General features: G+C 51.9%; 1 protein-coding gene and 1 long non-coding RNA gene across 3 annotated transcripts in view; both read left to right on the top strand.

The window, feature by feature from the left end:
* The first annotated feature begins 7,520 nt into the window (after nt 1-7,520).
* On the top strand, nt 7,521-8,213 carry LOC119621872 (uncharacterized). Its single transcript, XR_005238480.2, has 3 exons — nt 7,521-7,649; nt 7,762-7,929; nt 8,017-8,213. It is a non-coding gene; the product is annotated as an uncharacterized lncRNA (long non-coding RNA).
* A 1,017-nt stretch (nt 8,214-9,230) lies between these two features.
* The window catches only part of TPM4 (tropomyosin 4), a 33,589-nt gene continuing 17,856 nt past the window's right edge, over nt 9,231-24,963 (top strand). Inside the window, exons 1-3 of one of the 2 annotated variants that reach the window (XM_007995628.3) lie at nt 9,231-9,444; nt 18,224-18,349; nt 24,489-24,622. In XM_007995628.3, coding sequence (XP_007993819.1) covers nt 9,331-9,444; nt 18,224-18,349; nt 24,489-24,622 — 374 coding nt within the window. In that variant the 5' untranslated portion in view covers nt 9,231-9,330. Of the gene's footprint in view, nt 9,445-18,223; nt 18,350-18,627; nt 18,875-24,488; nt 24,623-24,963 lie in introns of those variants that run through there. The other variant, XM_007995629.3, reaches the window with a different exon arrangement.

Genomic DNA, 24,963 nt, shown 5'->3' with positions numbered 1-24,963 from the left:
GGTGACAGAGCTAGACTCCTTCTCAAAAAATAAAATAAAATAAATGAATTGGTGGGCAACTTACTCGCAGCGTCCTAACCCTTCCATAGGATGACTCTGCAGTCTCTTACTCAGCTACTCAGAAGATCCTGAGTGGAACCAAGAACAAGTTACCCACTCATGAATGCATCTCCCTCGCCATCACCTTTCCCCACTCCTCATGCTTCCTGGGCCCACCTCCCACAAATCCTTGTTTTGAGGTCTACTTTTTGGGGGAACCCAAACTGAGACATGGACAAAAATTGGAGGTGATGTGGGAATGACGGAAGTTTGTCAACCCTGAGACAAAGCATCTAAAACACTTGCTCAGTGCCCGGCACATAGTAAGTGCTCAACAAACGTTGTTCATTGTTACCATTGTTGTTGTTACTTTTTTTAATTTTGGGAAACCACACATAACATAAAATTTACCATTTAACTATTTTTATGTTTACAATTCAGTCGGTGGCATTAAGTACACTTACTTTCCTGTGCAACCGTCACTATCACCTGAACCCAGGAGGCGGAAGTTGCAGTGAGCCGAGATCGTGCCACTGCACTCCAGCCTGGGTAACAGAGCGAGACTCCATCTCAAAAAACAAAAGAAAAGAAAAAGAAACTTGACCATCCTGGGATTTTTGTATTTTCAGGGAGTCATGGAATCAATCCCCCGTGGATACCAAAGATTGACTGTGATTTGGGAGTGTAGAGGGATTTCTTATTTTAAAAAAGACCCCCTAAGCCGAAGGAGGCAGCTTTGAAGGATGTCTTAAGATCCTGGTCTTTCCTTAAAGGAGTGATTATCAACAACGGGGATGATTTCACTCGCTCCCAGCCGCCCCAGGGACATTTGGCCATGTCCAGAAACAGTTTTGACTGTGGTGACTGGGGATGGGACACTACTGGCATGTAACGGGTAGAGGCCAGGAATGTGGCTCAACATCCTCCAATGCACAGGAAAAACTCTTGTGCTATAAAGAATAATCCAGGAGGCTGGGCCCGGTAGCTTATGCCTGTAATCCCAACACTTTGGGAGGTTGAGGTGGGAGGATTGCTTGAGCCCAGGAATTCAAGACAAGCCTGGGCAACGTGGCAAGACCCCGACTCTACTGAAAATCAGAAAACTTACCTGGGCATGGTGGTATATGCCTGTAGTCCATGCCTGTAGCTACTCGGGAGGCTGAGGCAGGAGGACTGTTTGAGCCCAGGAGGTCAAGGCTGCAGTGAGCCATGATTGCAGTACTGCACTCCAGCCTGGGTGACAGAGCAAGACCCTGTCTCAAAAAATAATAATAATAAAATAAAATTAAAAAAATTCAGGCAGCAAAGAGTTAAGGTATGCCGTCCCACTCTGCACCTACTTTGAAAGGTAGCTGCAAACCAGGTGCAGTGGCTCACACCTGTAATCCTAGCACTTTGGGAGGCCAAGGTGGGTGGATCATCTGAGGTCAGGAGTTTGAGACCAGCCTGGCCAACATGGTGAAACTCCATCTCTACCAAAAATACAAAAATTAGCCGAACGTGGTGGCGGTCCCCTGCAATCCCAACTACTCAGGAGGCTGAGGAAGGAGAATCATGTGAACGCAGGAGACGGAGGTTGCAATGAGCCAAGATCATGCCATGCACACCAGCCTGGGTGACAAGAGCAAAACTCCGTCTCAAAATAAATAAATAAACAAACAAACAAATAAATGGTAGCTGCATTTAGCTGGGCATGGAGGATCTCACCTGGAATCCCAGCACTTGGGAGGCCAAGGTGGGAGAACAGCTTGAGGGGCCAGGAGTTCAAGACTAGCCTGGGCAACATAGCAAGATCCCATCTCTACCAAAAATGTAAAAACTAATATTAAAAAAAAAAGACAAAGAAATAAAAATTAGCCAGGTGTGGTGGCACACACCTGTAATCCTAGCTACTTGGGAGGCTGAGGTAGGAGGATCGCTTGAGCCAGGAGTTGGAGGCTGCAATGAGCTATGATTGCATCACTGAACTCTAGCCTGGGCAACCGAGTGAGAACCCTGTCTCTTTAAGAAAAAAGAAAAGAAAAGAAAAGAAAGAAAGAAAGAAAGAAAGAAAGAAAGAAAGAAAGAAAGAAAGAAAGAAAGAAAGAAAGAAAGAAAGAAAGAAAGAAAGAAAGAAAGAAAGGAAGGAAGGTAGCAGTGAAAGTGAGACATAACCAGGCCAAGTCTAGGATCCCAAGAGAAACACCATGGTGACAGTTGTCATCCCAGAGACACAAGTAGTTGTCAAGAACTGTGATGAGTCTGGGATCTTATTCTACTTGCAAATGGCCAACTGAACCTGCTACAGTTTTATGGATGCGGGCAGAAGACAGGAGACTCCAGCGTCAGAGACAAAGGACTTTATTACTTGTGGCACAGCAGGCAGCATGAACTTTGTGTTTGCACTAGCCCACACTGGGTTAGTTCCACAGCCAAGGAACTCTGAGCTTAAAGATCCCTATTTTTATAGTCGACTGCAAATAAACCTGGTCCATTTTAATACCAGGAGACATTATCTTCATTATATGAACAGCAAATGAAACTGCCCTCTGCTCCACAAGAAGAAACTCTGTCTTCCAAGGCTGTTTGCTATACAAACATCCTTGAAAAGATAGCTGGAATAAAAGCTGTCTGGGCACCTGATTCTGGGGTGTGCAGAAATGCAAGAGACCCATGGAGAATCGTTCTCCAATGGTACCATTGACACCCAGTGGGCAGTGGCTGTCCTTGAAGGTAACTCAGGTAGGAGATTGAATAGGGGAGGCCACTCAGGTTATAGTTTGTGGGTCGATGTGTAGAATCTGGAGTCACACACTCTTGGTTCAATTCCCAACACCACCACTTCTTAGCTGTGTGAGCTTGAGCAAGTTACTTCACCTCTCTGTGCCTCAATTTCTCCTTTTATAAAATGGAAATGACACAGCACTTATCTCACGAGGTTATTGTGAAAATTAAGTGAGTTTATGTGTGCAAGTCACAGAGAACAGCATGGACACATTAAAGACATGTCAGCGTTAACTATAATTATTATTAATTGTCGTGACGATGCAGCCAAGCTTGTGGTCATGCCTGTTTTACGGCATTAATGGCCAAGCTCTCTAACCCACACAGTTCCCTCAAAATGCGGTTCAGAGACTATGGGGAGGACTTAGGGCCCTTTTTTCCCTGCCCCTCCACTACTGGTTTGCCCCTTCCCAGATAATTTTTTTTTTAAACAGGATCTTGCTCATCACCCAGGCAGGAGTGCAATGGTGCAATCTCAGCTCATTGCAACCTCCACCTACCAGGTTCAAGCAACACTCGTTAGCTTCCCGAGTACCTGAGATTACAGGTGTGCACCACCATGCCCGGATAATATTTTTGTATTTTTAGTCGGGACAGGATGTCACTATGTTGGCCAGGCTGGTCTCGAACTTCTAGCCTCAAGGGACCCAACCCCTTGGCCTCTCAAAGTACCAGGATTACAGGTGTGAGCCACTGCACCTGGCCTAGAAACTCTTTTTTTATTAAGAGATAGGGTCTCACTCTGTTGCCCAGGCTGGAGCACAGTGGTACCATCATGGCTCACTGCAGCCTCAAACTCCTGGGCTCAAGTGATCCTCCTGCCTCAGCCTCTGGAGTAGCTTGGACTACAGACGCATGCCACCACACCCAGGTAATTTTTAAATTTTTTGTAGAGATGGGATCTCGCTCTTTTGCTCAGGATGACCTTGAACTCCTGGGCTCAAGCAATCCTCCCACCTTTGCCTCCCAAAGTGCTGGGATTGCAGGTGTGAGCCACTGCACGCAGCTTCGGGGTCATTTTCATTGTCGTCCTTGTCATCTTATTACTCTATTGTACCCCATGAAACGAAACTCCATAGAGTGTAAGCTGAGAACATTTTTGCTCTTTTCTATCAGAACTCAGTAAATTCACCTGTTGCCTTGGTCTCTCTGCATGTCTCAAACTGCAGAAGACATGCTTGGGGGCAGTCCCCATCCTCTCTTCTGTTGTTTTGTCCCTGCAACCTCACCACCCACCACACCACACCACCTCCTCACCTCTGCATTCAACGGCAGACACTCTTACCCGCCCTCAGTCCCTTCCTCCTATGACCTTCGCATAGACCCCACCACCACTGTTCAGACCTCCCTCAATTGCCACTTTCTGAGGGAGGTTTTTCCCTAACTTCCACCCAAGACTAATTAGGTGCCTGCATTTTGCATTCATTAACATTTTTAGGCTGGGCGTAGTGGCTCATGCCTGTAATCCCAGCACTCTGGGAGGCCGAGGCGGGCAGACCACCTGAAGTCAGGAATTCGAGACCAGCCAGGCCAACATGGTGAAACCCTGTCTTTGCAAAAATACAAAAACTAGCCAGGCGTGGTGGTGCGTGCCTCTAATCCCAGACACTTGGGAGGCTGAGGCACGAGAATTGCTTGAACCTGGGAGGTGGAAGTTGCAGTGAGCCGAGATCACACCACTGCACTCCAGCCTGGGCAACGGAGCAAGACTATCTAAAAAAAAAAAAAAAAAAAAAAAAAAATTTAGCTCAAACTCTAGGTGCCTGCCCAGATCCACTAGGTTCCTACTGTTTCTCTCCACACCAAGGACTACTTCTAGCAGCTTCATCTCTCTGCTAGGGAGAAAGGAGGTCTTCCTCCAGCTGCTGAAGTGGGTGTGGCCCATACAAGGGCAGGTCAGCAGAATCAGCAGTCCCTAAGAGCAGCCTTCAATCAACAACAGCATGGAATTGGTGGATAAATACCCCAGCTCCCTCGCCCCTCAGCTGGGACAACTCCAAAGAGTGTGCTCTCTGCTGCCTCCAGAGGCCCTCAGTGGGACTGCACCCTGTTTGTCCATGGCAGTAACTGGTTTCACAGCGCGTGCTTAATGGCTGGCTGCTTTCTTTTCCCTATTTCACTTCCCATCCTCTACTTGTATCTCCTTGGGTCACCTCCCAAATAAACTATTTGTCCTTGCATTTTTAAAGAGATGAGGTCTCTGATGCGCAGGCTGAAGTGCAGCGGTGCAATAATAGCTCACAGCAGGCCAGGCACAGGGGCTCATGCCTGTAATCCCAACACTTTGGGAGGCCAAGGCAGGAAGATCTCTTGAACCCAGGAGTTCAAGACCAGCCTGGGCAACATAGCAAGACGCCACCTCCACAAAAACAAAAAGGTATCCAGGCATAGTTGCACATGCCTGTAGTCCTACCTAGTCAGGAGGCTGAGGTGGGAGGATCAATTGAAGCTGGGAGATCTAGGCTGTAGTGAGTCACTATTGTGCCACTGCACTCCAGCCTGGGCAACAGAGGGAGACCTTGTCTCCAGAAAGAAAGGAGAAAGAAAGAAAGAGAGAAAGAAAGAAAAAAAGAAAAAAAAGAAAGAGAAAGAAAGAAAGAGAGAAAGAAAGAAAAAAAGAAAAAAAAAGAAAGAAAAAGAAAGAAAGAGAAAGAAAGAAAGAAAGAAAGAAAGAAAGAAAGAAAGAAAGAAAGAAAGAAAGAAAGAAAGAAAGAAAGAAAGGAGGGAGGGAGGGAGGGAGGGAGGGAGGAAGGAAGGAAGGAGGAAGGAAGGAAGGAAGGAAGGAAGGAAGGAAGGAAGGAAGGAAGGAAGGAGAGAGAGAGAGAGAGAGAGAGAGAGAAGCTCACTGCAGCCTCAAACTCCAGGGCCCAAGTGATTCTCCTACCTCAGTCTCCTGAGTAGCTGGGATGGCAGGCACAGATCACCATGCCCAGCTAGTTTTTGTATCTTTTGTAGAGACGGGATCTTGCTATGCTGCCCAGACTGGCCTCAAACTCCTGACCTCAAGTGATTCTTCCACCTCAGCCTCCCAAAGTGCTGGGATTACAGGCGTGAGCCATTTTGCCTGACCTCCTTGAACTTTTGTATCAAAAGACAGTCATTTGCCCTATTGTAATTAATTCCATAATTGCAGTTATCGGTTGTCTCGCCGCACTGGGATGAGTCATGTCCACCACAGTGTTCCAAAAACCGGCACATGGTAGTAGATGCTTGATAAATGACTCTGGGTCTCATGACTGGGAGGTGGCTGGGATGCTGATGGGTCATTCTCCTTTCCCCACCCCGTCCTTAGAAGCCCCCAGTTGGAGAGGTTGAAGTGCAGGAGGGAAGCTCACGCCTGAGCTATAAATGGCAGCCTCCACCTGCCTCATACTCTAGAATACACAGCCTGAATAGCTGAGGCAGGGCCCCCAGCAGCCAGGAACCCCAGATGACCCTCCCAGCCCCGACCAGGCCTCCTGGGGTGTTCCCTGGAGCACATACCCAGACGTAAGTCCGTTACCAAGCCTGCAGAGGAGGGCACAAAAAAGATGCTGATGGGGTCATGCAGCTAGTCCTAACGCCATTCCTAGCCTGCTTCTCCCCTCCTCCGCATCTGACTCCACCTCCGGGAGCTCCCTTTGCAAGAAACCGAACCAGGGACAAGGGTCTTCCCTACAAGGCCATGGAGCATGCAGACATCTCCTGCGGGAGGGATCTCTTTCCGAGGCCGGTGGTGTCAGGCCTGGAATTAGCCACACCACCTGTGGTGAGGCTGGTCCCAGGGTCTCTGGGGACAGCGGGGGACAGCAGGGGTGCAGAGGACATCAGGACTGACCTCTGATGACTCAGCCAGAGACAGTCAAGAGAATGAGAAATGGTGGGCGTGGAGGCCTGGTTGTGGTGGAGCGGGGCAGGTGGAGTCTCAGTCCTAGAGTCCACTGGGCCACTCACAAGCTGGGTGACTATGGGTGAGCCACTCTGGGCCTCAGTTTCCCCATTTGTAGCACAGGCAGGGGCTCATAACCGCAGCTCATTCCTGGGGTTTGTTGCAAAGGCAAAGGGGCCTCCGTGGCAGCCGCCTCTCCTGGCTGGATGGCCTCTGACATGGAGGGCCAGCCTCAACTTCCTCCTCTGTAAAAATGGGAATAAAAGGCCATGCATGGTGGCTCATGCCTGTAATCCCAGCACTTTGGGAGGCAGAGGTGGGTGGATCATTTGACGTCAGGAGTTGGAGTCCAGCCTGGCCAACATAGCAAAACCCCATCTCTGCTAAAAATACAAAAATTTAGCCAGGCGTGGTGGCATGCACCTGTAGTCCCAGCTACTCGGGAGGCTGAGACAGGAGAATCACTTGAACTCGGGAGGCAGAGGTTGCAGTGAGTCAAGATCATGCCAGTGCACTCCAGCTTGGGCAACAGAGCAAGACTCTGTCTCCAAAAAAAAAAAAAAAAAAAAAAAAAACGGGAATAAAAACAGTCCCCCAGTTAGGGCTCAGGGAGAGTGAAGTGGGATCTGTGAGTCGTCTGCTGAGCTTAGTCCATGAATGGCATTTCTTCATTATCCACCCAGGATCCTTTCATCGTGACTGACGTCCCTCGAGATGCAATTATTCTGGTCTGCTTTTGTCACCGGAGGAAACTGTCTGTGTAGCATGGGGGAGGGGTTGTATAAGGGGGCAGGATGAAAAATGGAGTTGAGGAGGGGTCTGGGCTGGACTCCCTTAATTCCAGAACACAGGGAGAAGTCAATGTCTTTAGTGCATGAAAGAAGTTCTAGAATGTTCTATGTGCTACCTTTTCAGCCCCTGCACCAACAGGGTTGAAGTTCTCACCATGACAAAGAGAAGGAAGCTGGTTTAATGGACAGTGAGACAGCTGGGAGTGGGCAGACGGGAGCTGGACACTCTTGGCCTGAACCTACAGTCCCCAGTGGCACTGACCACTACCCATCTCTCCCACGATCCTGTTTCCTCTACAGCCTTGGGCAGAAAACGAGGAGGCCTCCCCACCTCCACTTCATCCCACACAGGAGTCTTGATGGTGGCTGGGAGTCCAGGAGTCTGTCTAGGAATCCAGGAAGGCTTCCTTGAGGAGGAGTCATTGGATCTGGGCCTTGAAGGATAAACAGAAGTTCCTAGGCAGAGAAGTGTGTGTGTGTGTGTGTGTGTGTGTGTGTATGTGTGTGCCTGTGTGTGTGTGTGTTCATTTTAACAAACACTTTCCCATCTTCCAGGGTCCAGGCGCTCAGAAAACCACAGACAAGACCCAGCCCCAGGCCTGCCCCAAAGCATGTCACATCTCATAAATGATGCTCAAATAATAACAGTAACAGCTCCCACATGCTGAGTGTGCACTGCTAGGGCACAGCACATGAGAGGAATTCAGTGCCTGAATGAATGAGCCAATAAATTAAACTTTCTCTTTAAAAAAGAAAAAAGAAAAAAAATTTGTTTTATTCTTTTAGCTCTACTCTCTAAGGAAGGAAAAAGCTTTCTGGAGTCAGTGAATCCTGCCCCAGATTGCTAGAGGAGAGAAAGGAGGCACAGTAGGGCCAAGGAGACGGATGGCACAAAGGCCTGGGGGTGAGAAAACTGGGGTACAGGGGTCCTGTATGGAGAGAGTTGGGGGCAGAGTCTTAAGCGGGGAGCTGAGAGAGACACAGGGACAGTCACCAAAAGAGAGACAGAGGCACAGCAGAAAGAGGTGGGAGAAATCCAGGAAGGCTCCCTGGGGGTGGTGGCAGGAAATGGGGTGCAGGCCTAATCCCTGATACTGGAGAGGCAGGACCCAAAGGGGAGGAGAAGGTTTGATGCTGGGCTGGAAGTCCAAAAGTCTGTCTAGGAATCCAGGACGGCTTCCTGAAGGAGGGGCCATTGAATCTGGGCCTTGAAAGATAAATAGACGTTTCCTAACATTTCCTAGGCAGAGAAAAGCGTGTGTGTGTGTGTGTGTGTGTGTAGGGGGAATTGCTCATTTTACTTAATAAGTACTTTCCCATTTTTGAGGGACCAGGTACTCAGGGGGGAACAGACAAGACCACAGAAAAGGCAGGAGCCTCCCCACATCGCAGTGCCAGGACTCTGCACCCACCCAGAGCCCTCTTCATTCCTCCCAACGACGGATGGGGAAACTGAGGCAGCCCAGAGCAGCCCCCACCCTAGGTCCTGCCCGGGCAGCTTCTCCTGGGCCTGTGCCGTGCCCACACACCCACGCGGGACCTGTGTCACCAGGTTAAAAATGGAAACAGCTAGGATCTTTTTTTTTCTTCCTTTAAGAAAATCCTAGGTCCAAATAAGGCGAGGGCTGCCGGGAGCACGGTGAGCTGGCCAAGTCCTCCTGAGCAAGCGAGTGGCGGCTGGCCCGGCCGGCCTGGGCTTGGGCCTCCTCCAAGACTCGCCCGGCAGGAGGGCGGGGGCACCCTGGGAGGCTATAAGGCCCTCTCCTCCACCCTGCCAGGCTCACTCGGCCCCACAGCCGCAGCCCCCGCGTGCCGCAGCCCCCACAGAGCCAGCCGCGGTCCCCACGCCCCCTGCGCCAGAGCCCAGCCATGGAGGCCATCAAGAAGAAAATGCAGATGCTGAAGTTGGACAAGGAGAATGCCATCGACCGCGCGGAGCAGGCCGAGGCGGATAAGAAAGCCGCCGAGGACAAGTGCAAGCAGGTGAGGTGCCCTCCGCTGGGCCGCGCGGGGCTGCTGGGCGTCCTCTCTGTGCGGAAGGCCGGGGTCTGGAGCCCAGGTGGGGGTCGCAGACACCTGCCGGTGGGGAGGACAGTGAGCTGATGCTTTGGCCGAGGAAGAGCGAGAGGAGACCATTGCCTTCCTTGGATGGGGTCCTGTGCTGAAAGGGGGGTGACGATCGAACCCTTCCCCAGCAGGGCCAGTGCGAACAAAGTGAGTTTGACAGAGAGGTGGCGTGGGGAGGGAGAGAGTGAAAACGTCCACGAGAGAGGTAGAGGTGTTTGAGCTGGGAGGTTGTGTAATAGAGAGGGTGGCTGGGGACATGCTGTGTGTGTGTGTATTTGCGTGTGTTTGAGCGTGTGTGTGTGTACGTGTGTACTTTGTGTGTGCATGTGTGTGTTTGCGTGTGTATACATGTGTATGTACGTGTGTGTGTGTTTGAGACGGAGTCTCGCTCTGTCGTCCAGGCTGGAGTGCAGTGGCCCAATCTCGGCTCACTGCAACCTCCACCTCCTGGGTTCAAACGATTCTCCTGCCTCAGCCTCATAAGTAGCTGGGATTACAGGCACCCACCACCACACCCGGCTAATTTTGTATTTTTAGTAGAGACGGGATATCACCGTGTTGGCCCTACTGGTCTCCGACTCCTGACCTCAAGTGATCCGCCCGCGTCTGCCTCCCAAAGTGCTGGGACTACAGGCATGAGCCACCACACCCGGCCATTTGTGTGTGTTTGAGCAATTCTCTGTGTGTGTGTGAGCATTTCTGGGTCTGTGTGTGTATCCGCATGTTTGGGCATTTGTATGTGTCTGTGTGTACATGTATTTGTGTATGTTTGAGCGTGTGTCTGTGCGTCTGCACGTCTCTGTGTTTAAGCATTTCTGCGCGTGTCTGTGTGTGTACACATATTTGTGTGTGTGTGAGTTCTCTGTGTGTCTGTGTGTTTGAGCGTTTCTGTGTGTGCACATGTGTTGTATGTGTGTTTTATGTGTCTGTCTGTACATGTGCGTATGTTTCAGCTGAAGAGAGTGCGGAGGGGTAAAGGTGACTGTGAGAACGAGTGTGTACTAGGAGAGCTTTGAGTGTGTGGGACGCTGCAAGCGGCTGTTGGAAAGTAGGTGTGAAAGAGTGTGGGTGTGTTTGTGAGTCTTCGTGTAGATGGTGGGGGTCTGTGAGGGTAGTGGGAGAGGCTGACTGTGTGTGTGCTTGTGCAAATGCTGGCATGACAGTGATTGAAAGTACACGTTGATGTGGCTATGTTTGTGTTGGCATATGTGTATCAGGGTGTTGGGTTTCTGCTGGCGTGTCTGTGTGTGCACGTGCACGTGTTTGGATGTGTGTTTCTGTTTGTGTGTTGGTGACTGTGTTTCTGTTGGGGTGTGTGTGCATGTTTAGATGAGTGTGTGTTTCTGTTGGTGTGTGTGGGGATGTGTATGGATGAGTGTGTGTTTCTGTTGGGGTGTGTGGATGAGTGTGTGTTTCTACGGGTGTGTATGTGTGTGGATGAGTGTGTTTCTGTTGTTGGCGTGTGTGTATGTATTTCTATTGAGGTGCATATGGATGAGTGTGTGTTTCTATTGGTGTGTGTGTGGATGAGTGTGTGTTTCTATTGGTGTGTGTGGACGAGTGTGTGTTTCTATTGGTGTGTGTGTGGATGAGGGTGTGTTTCTGTTGGTGTGTGTGTGGATGAGGGTGTGTTTCTCTTGGTGTGTGTGTGGATGAGTGTGTGTTTCTATTGGTGTGTGTGTGGATGAGGGTGTGTTTCTATTGTGTGTGTGTGGATGAGGGTGTGTTTCTCTTGGTGTCTGTGTGGATGAGTGTGTGTTTCTATTGGTGTGTGTGGATGAGTGTGTGTTTCTATTGGTGTGTGTGGATGAGTGTGTGTTTCTATTGGTGTGTGTGGATGAGTGTGTGTTTCTATTGGTGTGTGTGGATGAGGGTGTGTTTCTATTGGTGTGTGTGGATGAGTGTGTGTTTCTATTGGTGTGTGTGGATGAGTGTGTGTTTCTATTGGTGTGTGTGGATGAGGGTGTGTTTCTCTTGGTGTGTGTGTGGATGAGGGTGTGTTTCTCTTGGTGTGTGTGTGGATGAGTGTGCGTTTCTGTCAAGGTGTGTGTGTATGAGTGTGTGTTTCTATTGATGTGTGTGTGGATTAGTGTGTGTTTCTATTGCTGTGTTTGTGTGTATGAGTGTGTGTTTCTATTGGTGTGTGTGTGGATGAGTGTGTGTTTCTATTGGTGTGTGTGTGGATGAGTGTGTGTTTCTATTGGTGTGTGTGTGGATGAGTGTGTGTTTCTATTGGTGTGTGTGTGGATGAGTGTGTGTTTCTGTCGAGGTGTGTGTGTGGATGAGTGTGTGTTTCTATTGGTGTGTGTGTGTGTGGATGTGTGTGTTTCTATTGGGCTGTGTGTGTGTGGATGAGCATGTGTTTCTGTCGGAGTGTGTGTCAGTGACTGTTTCTGCTGGCGTGTGTGTATGAGTGTGTGTTTCTGTCGAGGTGTGTGTGTGTGGATGTGTGTGTGTTTCTATTGGGCTGTGTGTGTGGATGAGCGTGTGTTTCTGTCGGAGTGTGTGTGTCAGTGACTGTTTTTGCTGGCGTGTGCGTGTGGATGTGAGGGGGGCTGTGCAGACCTGGGTGTGCGTGTAGGTGACGCTATGCCCCTGGATCAGGAAGCCTCCACTGTGACAGGAGCCCACGGTCTCATGGGCCCAGGAGAGTGGCAGGGCGCTTGTGTGTGTGGTGGGATCCCAGGGCAGTGACCTGCTGCAGGGGTGACTGGGTGGGCTCTGGGGACTGGGATGGCAGTAGAGTTGAGAGTGAGTCTGAGAATCTCAATATGTATGTGGGGGTGTCCCTGCTACAAGCCTGGAGGCTGGGGGAGATGGGCTGCCCATGGCAGACGGAGGACAGGGAGGCCATTTCTCATCTCCTGGCAGCCAAGAGCCCACACAGACCCAGAGCATTGGAGACAAGAGTCCTGGGAACCCTGGGAACAAGAGTGCATTGGAGTCCCAAGGCCGTGGCCATGGTTTGGAGCAGAGCGGACACGAGCAGCGGGTGGGAGGAAGAAAGGGAGTCCCCTCCCACAGAGCCATGTTCCCCACAAAGCTTATCCACGCACCGAAGTCAACTGCCAAGCCCTGGGGAGCGTCCAGGTCTCCGATAAGCCCTGGGAGATGCCTAAGACCATGGCACTGAGTGCCCAGCCCCACCCAGGCTAGGAGCCAGGCCAGCCCAGCAGCTAAAGGCGAAAGCTCGGAGCTCAGACTGGCCATGTTTGAGTCATGGCTTAGTCGCTGGGTGTCCCGGACGGCTGCCTGAGCGAGATATGGAAGTGACAGTAGGGCCTCCCTCGCCGCCCCGTGACAGGAATAGAGGTGACTGTACAGGTGGAACCATTGGCCCGGTGCCTAGCTCAGAGTAAGCATTCAATAAATGTGGGTTGATTTCCTGCCCCACCCTACTTCCCCTTTGGGCCTCCCCAGCCCCCAGTGCCCTGGGGCTGCCCTAAGAGTCTGTGGCACATTCGCTCAGGCCAAGCCCCACCCCAGTGTTCCCTGCCACAAGCTCTCTCCGCCTTCTCTGTGCCCCTCCCTGGCAAACACAGACATTCATCCTGTGCTGGGCCAGCTTCTAGCCATCATTTAGCCCTCACCATGAGGGACTTAGCCAGAGATTCAGAGACAAACAAGTTTATGGTTCTAATTCTTACTAAGGTGTGAGTGGCTGTCTCGCAAGGCAGTCACAAGTTCAAAAGGGAAGGATCCTCAAAGCCTCCAGCCAGCTGCATGGCCAAGGAGGTGAGGACAGGTTCTTTTCATTATGTCTTTTTTGTCCCACAAAAATGCCCACTGGAGTAGACTTGGGCTCAAAGCAAGTCTCCACAGACTAGCTTTGAGGCAAAGCTCCATAGACTAGCACATACTTTGCGTATGTCAGTCTTTAAATGTATTTTTATTTTTTAGAGATGAGGATCTCACTCTGTTGCCCAGGCTGTCGTGCACTGGCGCAATCACAGCTCACTGCAGTCTCAAACTCCCAGGCTCAAGTGATCCTCCCACCTCAGCCTCCCCAGTAGCTGGGACTATAGGTGCACACCTCCATGCCCAGCTAGTTAATTATTTTTTGTAGAAACAGAGTCTCACTATGTTGCCCAGGCTAGTCTTGAACTCCTGGGCTCAAGTGATCCTTCCACCTCAACCTCCCAAAGCACTGGGATCACAGACTTGAGCCACAGAGCCTGGTCTTTGTGACTCTCCTAGCTTCATGACTGAGGACATGCTCCTGCACATCTCCGGGCCCCCAGTGTCCTCATCTGTGAAATGGGAACACATGAGGCCTTCTGAAGTTCAGGTGTGGAACCCAAGATCCCAGAATTCCCAAGCAGAAGCCAGAGCCCCATGGGAGCTGATGGCCAGTCCTGCTGGGTAATAAAGGCACTTAGAGTGCCTGATGCTGCAGGAGGCCAGAGAGAGTGGCTCTCGAGCCAGCCTGATCCCAGCAGCCAAGCACTGATTTCTGGCCCTGCCTCCCCAGTGTGGGAACAGGACAAAGAGGCCCAGCCTGGCCGCTTCCTGCCCACTCCCCTCCCAGGGCAGCAACATCCTCCACCACTGGCCTTTGACCCCACATCCTGCCTCAGCCCCGCCCCAAGGCCACATTTGCAGGGACTAAGGTAATCCTATGACAGGCTGGGAAACTGAGGCTCACAGAGGGACAATGATGGGCATGCGCCACTACGCCCTGTTAATTTTTGTATTTTTAGTAAAGACGGGGTTTCACCATGTTGGTCAGGCTGGTCTCGAACTCCTGACCTCGTGATCCACCCACCTTGACCTCCCAAAGTGCTGGGATTACAGGCATGAGCCACCGCGCCCAGCTCTCATTTATTTTTTATACTCACTGCCTACCACTGTAGGGTTTGGGGCTGTGTCATCGATTGATCCCAAACACTTCCTACAGTGTTCTGATGCTGGGGCCCATCGTGGCCCCAGACCTGACCCCCAAGGAACTCCAAGCTGAGGGAGACAGACGGTGAATACCTCCAACTCAGAGGTCAGGGCCAGACCAGAGGGAGGGACAGAGGCTGGGAGGGCCATAGGGGTGACGAAAGCTCTGCTCAGGGCAGCAGAGCAGGCCACCAGGGTTGGGGAGCCTTGGGACTGAGCACGGAGGGACAGTAGAAGCCCTCCCAGTGAAAAGCAGAAAGTCATTCTTAGCAGTGGGTCCAGCATGATCTAGAAGTCGAGCAAACCAGCTTTGGAATCAGACTCACAAAGATTCAAATCCCCCATCTATGTGGCATCAGGCAAGTCCCTTCCCCTTTCAGAGACTCAGTTTGCCCTTCTGTAGTATGGGTCTTCCCTGGGACAATATTTGTAACACGCCCTGGCCGGGCACAGTGGCTCACACCTGTAATCCCAGCACTTTGGGAGGCTGAGGTGGGCGGATCACCTGAGGTCAGGAGTTTGAGACCAGCCTGGCAAAACCCTGTCTCTACAAAAAATACAAAAATTAGCTGCGCTTGGTGGCATAAGCCTGTAATCCCAGCTACTAGGGAGGCTGAGGCAGGAGAATCACTTGAGTCCAGGAGGTGGAAATTGCAGTGAGCCAAGATCACGCCACTACACTCCAGCCTGGGCAACAGAGCAAGACTCTGTCTCAAAAAAATATATCCAAAAAAATTCGTAACATGCCCAATACATTCTAAATGCCAGATAGCCCCCTGCCGGCCTTATCTCCGTCCTCACCTGTTCGTGCCCAAACACTGCCCCCAAAAAAGTAGTCAAAACCCCAAACCAAACAAACAAAAAACCCCAAACCAGCCAGGTGGGGTGGCTCATGCCTGTTGTCCCAGCTACTCAGGAGGCTGAAGTGGAAGGATCCCTTGAGCCCAGGAGTTTGAGACCAGCCTGGACAACACGGCAAGATCCTATCTCAAAAAAACAAAAACAAAACAAAAAGAAACACCCAAACCACCTTCATACCCTGATGAGCTCAATGCTGTCAGATTTGCTCTCACTCTTCCTACATGTTAGGAGAGTCCTGTGCTGGGCACACAGTTGGCACCTAATAAAGGCTGTGATCCACAGATCTGGAAGGAAGTCAGGTGGACAGTATAGGTCAAGATTGACCTATGAAACGTCTTTAAGGAAACTGGCTCATTTTCTCAGTCAAGGCAGAAGTTCAAAAGCAGCTGCCGGAAAGCTCAGAGACCAGCATGTCAAGGTTTCTCTTCTCAGATGGAGAAACCAAGGCCAGAAAAGGGGACGGGGGTTGTAGAGCTTGAATTTGGAGTCAGGCTTCCAGGCCTCCCACCTGGAGGTCAAGGTCACGCCCTATAGACTCTGACCTTGCCCTGATCAGCTGGCCACCCTGGGTTGGGCCCTGTCACCTCCCCATAGTTTGGGATGCTCCTGAGGACTTCAGACAGGATAGCCCTACTTGCTCTCTGTGGCATCTCAGTTAGAGACCCTTGCAGGTCACCTCAGTGACTTCAGCTGAACCCCCAGCTGCCAGCCTCCACCCCCATCCTCCAGCTGACACCCAGCAGGCCGCAAGATGGGAAGCCTGGAGTTCACACTTCCCAGCTGCTCAGGAGGCTGAGGCGGGAGGATCACTTGAGCCCAGGAGGTCAAGGCTGTAGTAAGCTATGATCACGCCACTGCACTCCAACCTGGGAGACACAGCAAGACTGTGTTAAAAAAAAAAAAAAAAAAAAAAAGGAAAAAAAAGCACGCACACACACACACACATACGGAGCACCTGCTACATTTTGCACATCCACTCAGGAGTAAGCATGTAACCCAGATAGGATTCAGAGCTCGGTCTAGAAGCCACGAGCACAGCAGCTTTTTTTAACTACCCTCTTCAGGAAAAAAGAGAAAAGAAGCAAGTCAGAGAGGGAGGAATGGAAGCTGGCCTGGTGTGAGGAACAGGGCCAAGGGCTTTGTCTTTGTCAGCTCAGGCAGTTACAACAAAACACCATAGACTAGGTGGCTTCAATAATAGACATTTGTTGTTTACAGTCTGGAGGCTAGATGTCCAAGATCAAGATGCTGGCAGATTAAATGTCTGGTGAGGGCTCTCTAGCTAGCTTACAGACAGCCGCCTTCTTGCTGTGTCCTCACATTGGAAGAGGATAACCAAGTTCTGGTCTTTTCTCATAAGGGCCCTAATCCCATCATGGCAGGTCAACCCTCATGACCTCACCCAAACCTCATCATCTTCCAAAGGCCCCATCACCAATTGCCATCACATGGAGATGAGGGATTCAACATACGAATTGGAGAGGGGCAGAAGCAAACATTCAGTTCATAACAGGCATATATTCAGAAGACCTGGGCTCAAACCCTGTGCTGTGTGACCTAGGGAAAGTCATTCCACCTCTCTGAGCCTCCTGCTGTGGAGAGGAAGCAGGAGAACGAAGCTGGGCTCAGTGGGGGCTGCCTGCCCACCCTGGGAGCAGGAACAAGATCAGTTCAAACCATCTGAGGCAAAAGTCAGATCCAAGCCAGGTGTGGTGACTCACACCTGCAATCCCAGCAATTTGGGAGGCCAAGGCGGGCAGATCACTTGAGGTCAGGAGTTTGAGACCAGCCTGGCCAATATTGTGAAACCCCGTCTCTACTGAAAATACAAAAATCAGCCAGGTGTGCTGGTATGCACCTGTAATACCAGCTACCAGGGAGGCTGAGGCAGGAGAATCACTTGAACCCAGGAGGCAGAGGTTGCAGTGAGCTGAGATCATGCCACTGCACTCCAGCCTGGGCAACAGAGCGAGACTCTCCAAAAAAAGAAAAAAAGAAAGTCAAATCCAGGCATGAGCTGGATATAATCACCCTAATCCAGAGAGTTGGGGGCCCAGGGAGGGAGCTGCAGCCTGGAGGTGACAGGAAAGACTTCCCGAGCCAACTCTAGACCGGTGTGGCAGGGGTTGACAAAGATAGAGAGGTGATGGGGTCTGTGGTTTGTATCCCATAGACCTGAGCTTCTCAGACTAGGACTGGTGGGAGAATGGGGGCAGACTCTTGGGATAAACAGAGGACTGAAAATTTAGGGAAAGTAAGGGACATTTTTATTAAAATGAACATGGCCTATATGCAAAAATTTTAAAGATTTAACTCGAGTCTTCAAACAAAGTGATCCTGTAGGGCCGAGTCTCTTCTAGCCAAGCCCCCTAAGCCCAGAAATGAGGCACTAGGTCTGAGCCCTTCAGCCCTGCAGAGTATTTTGGTAAGACAGTCTAAGAACCACTGCCTTGGGCCATAGGGAGCCATAGCAGGTTCTAGGCAGAAGCAGGGCAGGCGTATTTGTTAGAAAGTTTCTCTGACCCCGTATTGGGGTCAGAACCAGAGGGAGAAAGGCTGGGGACAGGGATGGGCAGGGGGATCCAGGCACGGAGAATGAGATTCTGCTTCACTCCAGATTATGGTGAGGCTGCACCCCTGAAATGGAATGTGTATTTCTGGAAAACATTAGGGGTCTTCAGTTTCCCAAAAGCTGCTATCCATCTCCCTAGAGTACTGGGGATGCCGATAAGGCTAAAACAACTGGTCCTCAGGACGAATGTGAAAATCCTACCATCAGGTAGCTTGGATGGCCTGGTGCCTGCTATTGTAACCCCTGTTTTACAGATGAGGAAACTGAGGCCCAGAGAGAGACGAAGGACTCTTGTGAATATTGGGGGCGGGACCACCCCTGCACCTCGGGGACGTGCCCGACCCCAGGCTGACCCGTTCCCCGCTCTGTCGTCCCCAGGTGGAGGAGGAGCTGACGCACCTCCAGAAGAAACTAAAAGGGACAGAGGACGAGCTGGATAAATATTCGGAGAACTTGAAGGACGCGCAGGAGAAGTTGGAGCTCACGGAGAAGAAAGCCTCCGACGTATGTGTGCAACGATGCGGGAGCCTGCGGCGGGGCCAGGCCGGAGCCCTGGGGCCGGGAGGGCGGGGATAGCCGGAGGGGGAGGAGGAAGAGGAGGAGAAGAAGGCGGCGCCTCCCAGCGCTTTCTCCAAATAAGTCCCGAAAAGGGGCACTTTCCAGCAGCTGTGGCCAGCGGTGCCGACGTCAGGCCCTCCCCCAGCGGTGCTGACGTCGGCGGCCCGGCCAGGTGACCTCATCGCCCCGACGGCAGCCGGCCCGGGGGGCGGGGAGAGGCGGGGGCGGCCCCCGCGCAGGCAAAGGCTTGGGGGGCCGGGGCGCGGCCGTGCAGCTCTCGCCGGAGCCGAGTCCAGCCGAGCGCCCGCCGCTGCCCGTGCGCCTCTGCGCCTCCGCGCCATGGCCGGCCTCAACTCCCTGGAGGCGGTGAAACGCAAGATCCAGGCCCTGCAGCAGCAGGCGGACGAGGCGGAAGACCGCGCGCAGGGCCTGCAGCGGGAGCTGGACGGCGAGCGCGAGCGGCGCGAGAAAGTGAGCGCCCCGGCCCCGGGCCCCGCGCCCGCAGCCTCCTCCCCCGCGCGCCCTCTTTTCTTCCCGGCTTCCCGCGCTGCCCGCCCGCGCGCAGTCCTCCGGCCTCCTTTTTACGCCCTCGGACGCCGATCGCAGACCCACATCCCTGCGCTCGCAACCAGAACCCCCTTCTTCCTCCGCCGTCCTCCTTCCTGGGCCAGGGACAGGGGAGGGGGCGCCGCCTCCGGGTCGGGCGGAGCCGGCTGAGCGGGAAATGGGGGGATGGGGTGGAGGGGGTGCGCGGTCTCCGAGTGGAGAAGTGAAGCGGCGGGAGGGGGCGCATCGTGCAGGTTCCGACTCAGGGCTGGCTCTGGGGTCCCAGGCCGAGGGGAACCCGCTACCGGACTTGTGGGCGGGAAGTGAGGATGGAAACGTGGAGCTTCCATTGTCTGGGGTTTGACCGGCCGACAGGGATTTCGACGGGGGTCCGGGGATCTGGGGAGGGGGTCGCACTTTCTCGCCTCTTTCGCGGCTTTGCGGCTCCTGCTTGGACTTCCCTGACCGTTCCCAGGGGCGCGGCGGCGACGTGTCTTCTCCAGGCGGCGGGGGCGGGTGGGGATGGGGGGTGGCGGAAGTTCAGCCCCGAGCCACCCGCCTTTCTCTCTCCAGCTGATTCCTGCGGGAACCGGGGCGGCAGGACCCTGCCTTCCTCCAGAAGGCCCCGGGAACGCAAGCGCGGGGCCCTGGACCCACGGTCGTTTGAGCGCCTGCTGTGCGCCTCCGCCGCGAGTCTCGGGCAGGGCCCGAGATAGACAATGGGTCTGAAGAAGGAGGGATTTTCACCATCCCCTCTGCATCATCCCCCTGGCTGTCCCTTGGGACAGATGGTGGCACCGCCAGGGGCTGGGGACAGATTTGGATTCTGGTCCCATCTCATGCCGCCCACCAGCTGCATGACTTGGTATTTACTCTGTAGGAGCTGTTTCCCCATCTGTGAGTAGGACTGATAAGAATCCCGACCCCCCAGAGTAGCAGGGAGGGTCCCAGGAGTGAAATCTCAGGCGTGGAGCCTGGCGCTTTGTAAATGCCCAATTGTGTTTTGTTTCTTGTTTTTTGTTTGTTTGTTTGTTTTTGAGACAGTCTCACTCTGTCGCCCAGGCTGGAGTGCAGTGCCGCGATCTCGTCTCACTGCAACCTCTACCTCCCGAGTTAAAGCGATTCTCCTGCCTCAACCTCCCGAGTAGCTGGGATTACAGGCGCCTGCCACCACGCCCAGCTATTTTTATTTTATTTTATTTTATTTTTTGTATTTTTAGTAGAGGCGATGTTTCACGATGCTGGCCAGGCTGGTCTCGAACTCCTGACCTCGTGATCTGCCCACATTGGCCTCCCAAAGTGCTGGGATTAAGAGTGTGAGCCACTGCGCCCAGCCTCTCAATTGTGTTTTCTCTGCCCTGGGAAGAGTTTATAGACAAATGGAGGCAGGGGAGCTGACTCACTGATCAAGCGAGGTTTGCATTCCATGGGTTTTCTGTGCAGTTATGGGAGCATGATGGGAGGCTCCAAAATGGAGGTTGAGCAGGGTCTTATAGAATAAGTTTGCTGGGACCAGAGACAGGGGTGTGCACAGACTCAGAAGCGAGAAAGTTGTATGGTGGGGGGTGGGGATGCAGGTAGAGGTTGAAGCCCAAGAGCCCTGAAAGCTAAGTGTTGAGGCTCAGGGTGGGGACCCTAGAGGGGCAAAAGATGCCCGGCCAGATGGAATTGGTGGTGTGAATTGCCAGGTCTGGAAAGAGCCCAGATGGGGGCTGCAGCATGGGCCTGGTTGAAGCCTCTATTCCTGTAAGGGCTGCTTTGGCCCAAAGAGGCCTTAGAAACCCAAACCCGGTGTAAGCCTCAATCGGTAGCCGGTCTGGCCTCTTTCTCACACTTTAACCGACACAGCTCTCGCTCTGATCTCATCCCAAGTCATCTCGCTGGAGGACAATTAACTCGGCTTCAAAATGGCCCTCAGCCTCGAGCCAAGACTTAGGAACAGGACCGTCTAGTTGGGAGGGAAGCTGTTTTCGGAGAGTTGAAGACTTCTTGAAAAAGTTCTTGAAAAAGCAAAGGATGCTTCTCTCGGTCTGGGAGAGGGAAAACCTCTCCCAGGGCAAAAGGAGCTAAGACCAGGGGTGGGTTTTTTAAAAAAAAAAAAAAAAAAAAAAAAAACAACCCTTTCACTCTTGTAGGATAAGCCAGGAGCCGGCGTGTGCTAGACTTCTGGGCCTGTTTCCCGACAGCTGGTTTCGTTTAGATTTTTGTGTGATTAACTGACATCTTCCTGTTCCTTTGCCGCATGTATCTAGCAAGCCTCTTTTACCTTATAAGGGAAATCCTTTGTAGCGTGTGGAAGGCTTTGATTGCAGGAAGGGGTGGAACCCAAAATGACTCGGTAGTGACTAGCAGTTTTTCAAAAATACATATATATGTATGCATGTACAGATACGCGTGTATCTCCCAACTCCAGACAGTTGAAAATCTGCCAAAAGCATTGTTTGCCAGGATTCAGAATTTCCCACGTAAGGGCTACTCACTTCTTAAAAGACAACTCATGAATCAAGCACCTCTGTTTGATCTTTAAAATCAATTCCTCGACTACTAATAGCTACGCAGTTGTTTGTTTGTTTGTTTGTTTGTTTTTGTTTTTGGCGGGGGGTGAAAATGTCCTGGAATTCCATAATGGTGTTGGTTGCAGAGCTTTTTTGCAACATCAGTTCCTGGCCCAGTGACTGAAGGTGGTAGGAGGAGTTAAGATCTATGCAATTAAAAAGAATGAAAGGCACCCATTCATGGGAAGGCCTGAGTGACGTTTCTTAAGACAGTTTCATCGGTGGTTTTCACAATTCTCCGCTTTTGGTGTTTCAGAGGACGCTGCAATATGAAACACCCCTGTCTGCCTCTAGGAGTCTGAGGCTAAGAGACCTTCCTGACTCTACTTGTGTTTTTCAGCCATGTTAGCCTCATTCTATTCGCGCCCTCCCCCCGCCGGCCCCCCACCCCCGCCACCCGAATGAACTCAGGGCAGGAGAGGGAGTGGCGGCTTTCCTAATAACTTTTGTTTTTCTGAGACAGAGTCTCGCTCTGTTGCCCAGGCTGGAGTGCAGTGGCACGATCTCGGCTCACTGCAGCCTCTACCTCCCGGGTTCAAGCGGTTCTCCTGCCTCAGCCTCCCAAGTAGCTGGGATTACAGGCTCCCGCCACCACACCGACTAATTTTTTTTTTTTTTTTTTTTTTTTTTTTGTAGTTTGAGTAGAGACGTGGTTTCACCCTGTTGGCCAGGCTGGTCTCCAACTCCTGACCTCATGTGATCCACCCGCCTTGGCCTCCCAGAGTGCTAGGATTACGGATGTGAGCCACCACGCCCGGCCTTCCTAATGATTCTGATAGCCTTCCCCAGTTCAGGGATTCTTCATTTGCCCTGATAGGAAAAAGCTAGTGTGGCTTCCCTTTTCCTCTCGGTGGAGGCCCGTTTGACCCGTTCTCAATATTCCTTCCAAAGAGTGGGCATTGCTGGAAAACTCGCCAGGCCATGAAGCCCTGGCAGGACCTAGGGGACAGGTTCTGACAAGGAAGAGCCCTGGGTGGGTCTTAAGAGGCCATTCATTTCTTACCAATTCTGAGTCACTGAACAAAACCACTTCCCCCAGTGGGGCCCCTCGCTTTCCTCACCTGTAAAATGGGTGCAATGTGTGAGGATGAAATTGCGGTAAAATAAAACCATGGCAATAAGAGATGCCTTTCTCTGGCACATCCCACCTGCTGAGGCTAAGCAGCACCACGTCCTGGAGTTACAGCCTCAAGGCAGTCCTGTAACTAATCAGGCTTTGGGATGGAGACGGCCAGGATGATGAAGCAACCTTCCCAACACCACGTGGCTATGAAAATGACAAAACGTGGCCGGGTGCAGTGGCTCATACCTGTAATCCCGGCACTTTGGGAGACCAAGGAGGGTGGATCACGTGAGGCCAGGAGTTTGAGACCAGCTTGGCCAACAAGACGAAACCCTGTCTCTACTAAAAATACAAAAAGTTAGCCAGGCGTGGTGGTGCCTGTCTGTAATCCCAGCTACTCAGGAGGCTGAGGCAGGAGAATTGCTTGAACCTGGGAGGCAGAGGTTGCAGTGAGCCGAGATCATGTCATTGCACTCCAGCCTGGGTGACAACGTGAGACTCCATCTCGAAAAAAAAATTAAAAAGAAGGCTGGGCATGGTGGCTCTCGCCTGTAATCCCAGCACTTTGGGAGGCTGAGGCAGGTGGATCACGAGGTCAGGAGTTCAAGACCAGCCTGGCCAAGATGGTGAAACCCCGTCTCTACTAAATATACAAAAAAATTAGCCGGGCGTGGTGGCAGGTGCCTGTAATCCCAGCTACTCCGGAGGCTGAGGCAGAGAATTGCTTAAACCTGGAGGGGAGGAGGTTGCAGTGAGCCGAGATTGCACCACTGCACTCCAGCCTGGGTGACAGAGCGACACTGTCTCAGTTTAAAAAAAAAAATTAAAAAGAAAATGACAAAGCAGGGATTCTAACCCAGCACTTTCTGGCCCTGGAATTCCTGCTTTAATGCTTCCCATTGTACTTCCTTCCTTGTAGGTAAAAACCCCTTGAAGAGCCAATAACACTATTGGGGTATGTCTTCCTTGCCTGCAACCAAGTTTTCTTTCCCTTTTCATATCTTTTTGTCCTGCCATCTCTCAGCCAGGCTGATTGAAGGATGGAATTCCAACGAGGCTGCCCGATCTCGTCCCACCTTGGTAATTGCATGGCCAGCATTTAACTGAGGGCTCCATAGTCTTGCATTTATCTTGCCGTTCAGGTGAATGAGAGCGGAACTCACGGGACACAGTGAGCCAGGTCACTGATGGCCTTGCTTTCTAGGAATCTCACAGTAAGCCTTAGAACTCTCTATGTGGTAACACTGTGTGCCTTTTTCAGAGAAGAGCCTATCTTAGATCTTAGCCTAACGTTGGGTCTATTGTGTTGCTGGAGAGGCCAGCACTGACATTCATCTCAAATCACATGTGGTATGTTTGCCTCCTGTGTTGACTCAACTACCCATCTTGTACTGGGACACTTGCCTTTTTTTTTTTTTTTTTGGAGACGGAGTCTTGCTCTGTCACCAGGCTGGAGTGCAGTGGCACGATCTCGGTTCCTGGCAACCTCCACCACCCAGATTCAAGCGATTCTCCTGCCTCAGCCTCTCGAGCATCTGGGACTACAGGCACATGCCACCACGCTCAGCTAATTTTTCTGTTTTAAGTAGAGACAGGATTTCACCATGTTGGCCAGGATGGTCTCGATCTCTTGACCTTGTGATACACCCGCCTCAGCCTCCCAAAGTGCTGGGATTACAGGCGTAAGCCACCGCGCCTGGCAATGCTCACCTTTTGCTATTGAGTGGTGGATATTTTTCCCGGACATTTTCCGGGAAGATCACACTGAAATTTTGGTATGAGTGTAAATTCCCTATGGCCTGGTCTCCTGGGTGGACTTTGATGGGGAAAATCGGGTTAACAGAGGGCAGGACATGGGGGAGGCTCCCACTGGTGTTTGGCCTGATACTTCTTAACATGGCTGCACCTCCGTCCTCCCCAGGCTGAAGGTGATGTGGCCGCCCTCAACCGACGCATCCAGCTCGTTGAGGAGGAGTTGGACAGGGCTCAGGAACGACTGGCCACGGCCCTGCAGAAGCTGGAGGAGGCGGAAAAGGCTGCAGATGAGAGTGAGAGGTAAGGACACTTTGAATCCGGTGGCATCCATGTTTGCTTTTGGAAAATGGGGATCGTGCTGCTGACTTCGCACAGCTGGTGTGAAAGTAAACAAGGTCACAGGGACAGGCATGTGTTCTCAAACAGATGCATGACAGCACTTTGTAAACCGTCACTCTGAGGGGTAGAGATGTTTATCCTTGGCCAGGCGCAGTGGCTCACGCCTGTAATCCCACCACTTTGGGAGGCCGAGGCAGGTGGATCACCTGAGGTTGGGAGTTCGAGACCAGCCTGGCCAACATGGTGAAACCCATCTCTACTAAAAATACACAAATTAGGCCGGGCGCAGTGGCTCAAGCCTG

This window comes from Chlorocebus sabaeus, chromosome 6 (assembly GCF_047675955.1).
Source record: "Chlorocebus sabaeus isolate Y175 chromosome 6, mChlSab1.0.hap1, whole genome shotgun sequence".
NCBI lineage: Eukaryota > Metazoa > Chordata > Mammalia > Primates > Cercopithecidae > Chlorocebus > Chlorocebus sabaeus.
This window is presented reverse-complemented; position numbering and strand designations above follow the sequence as displayed.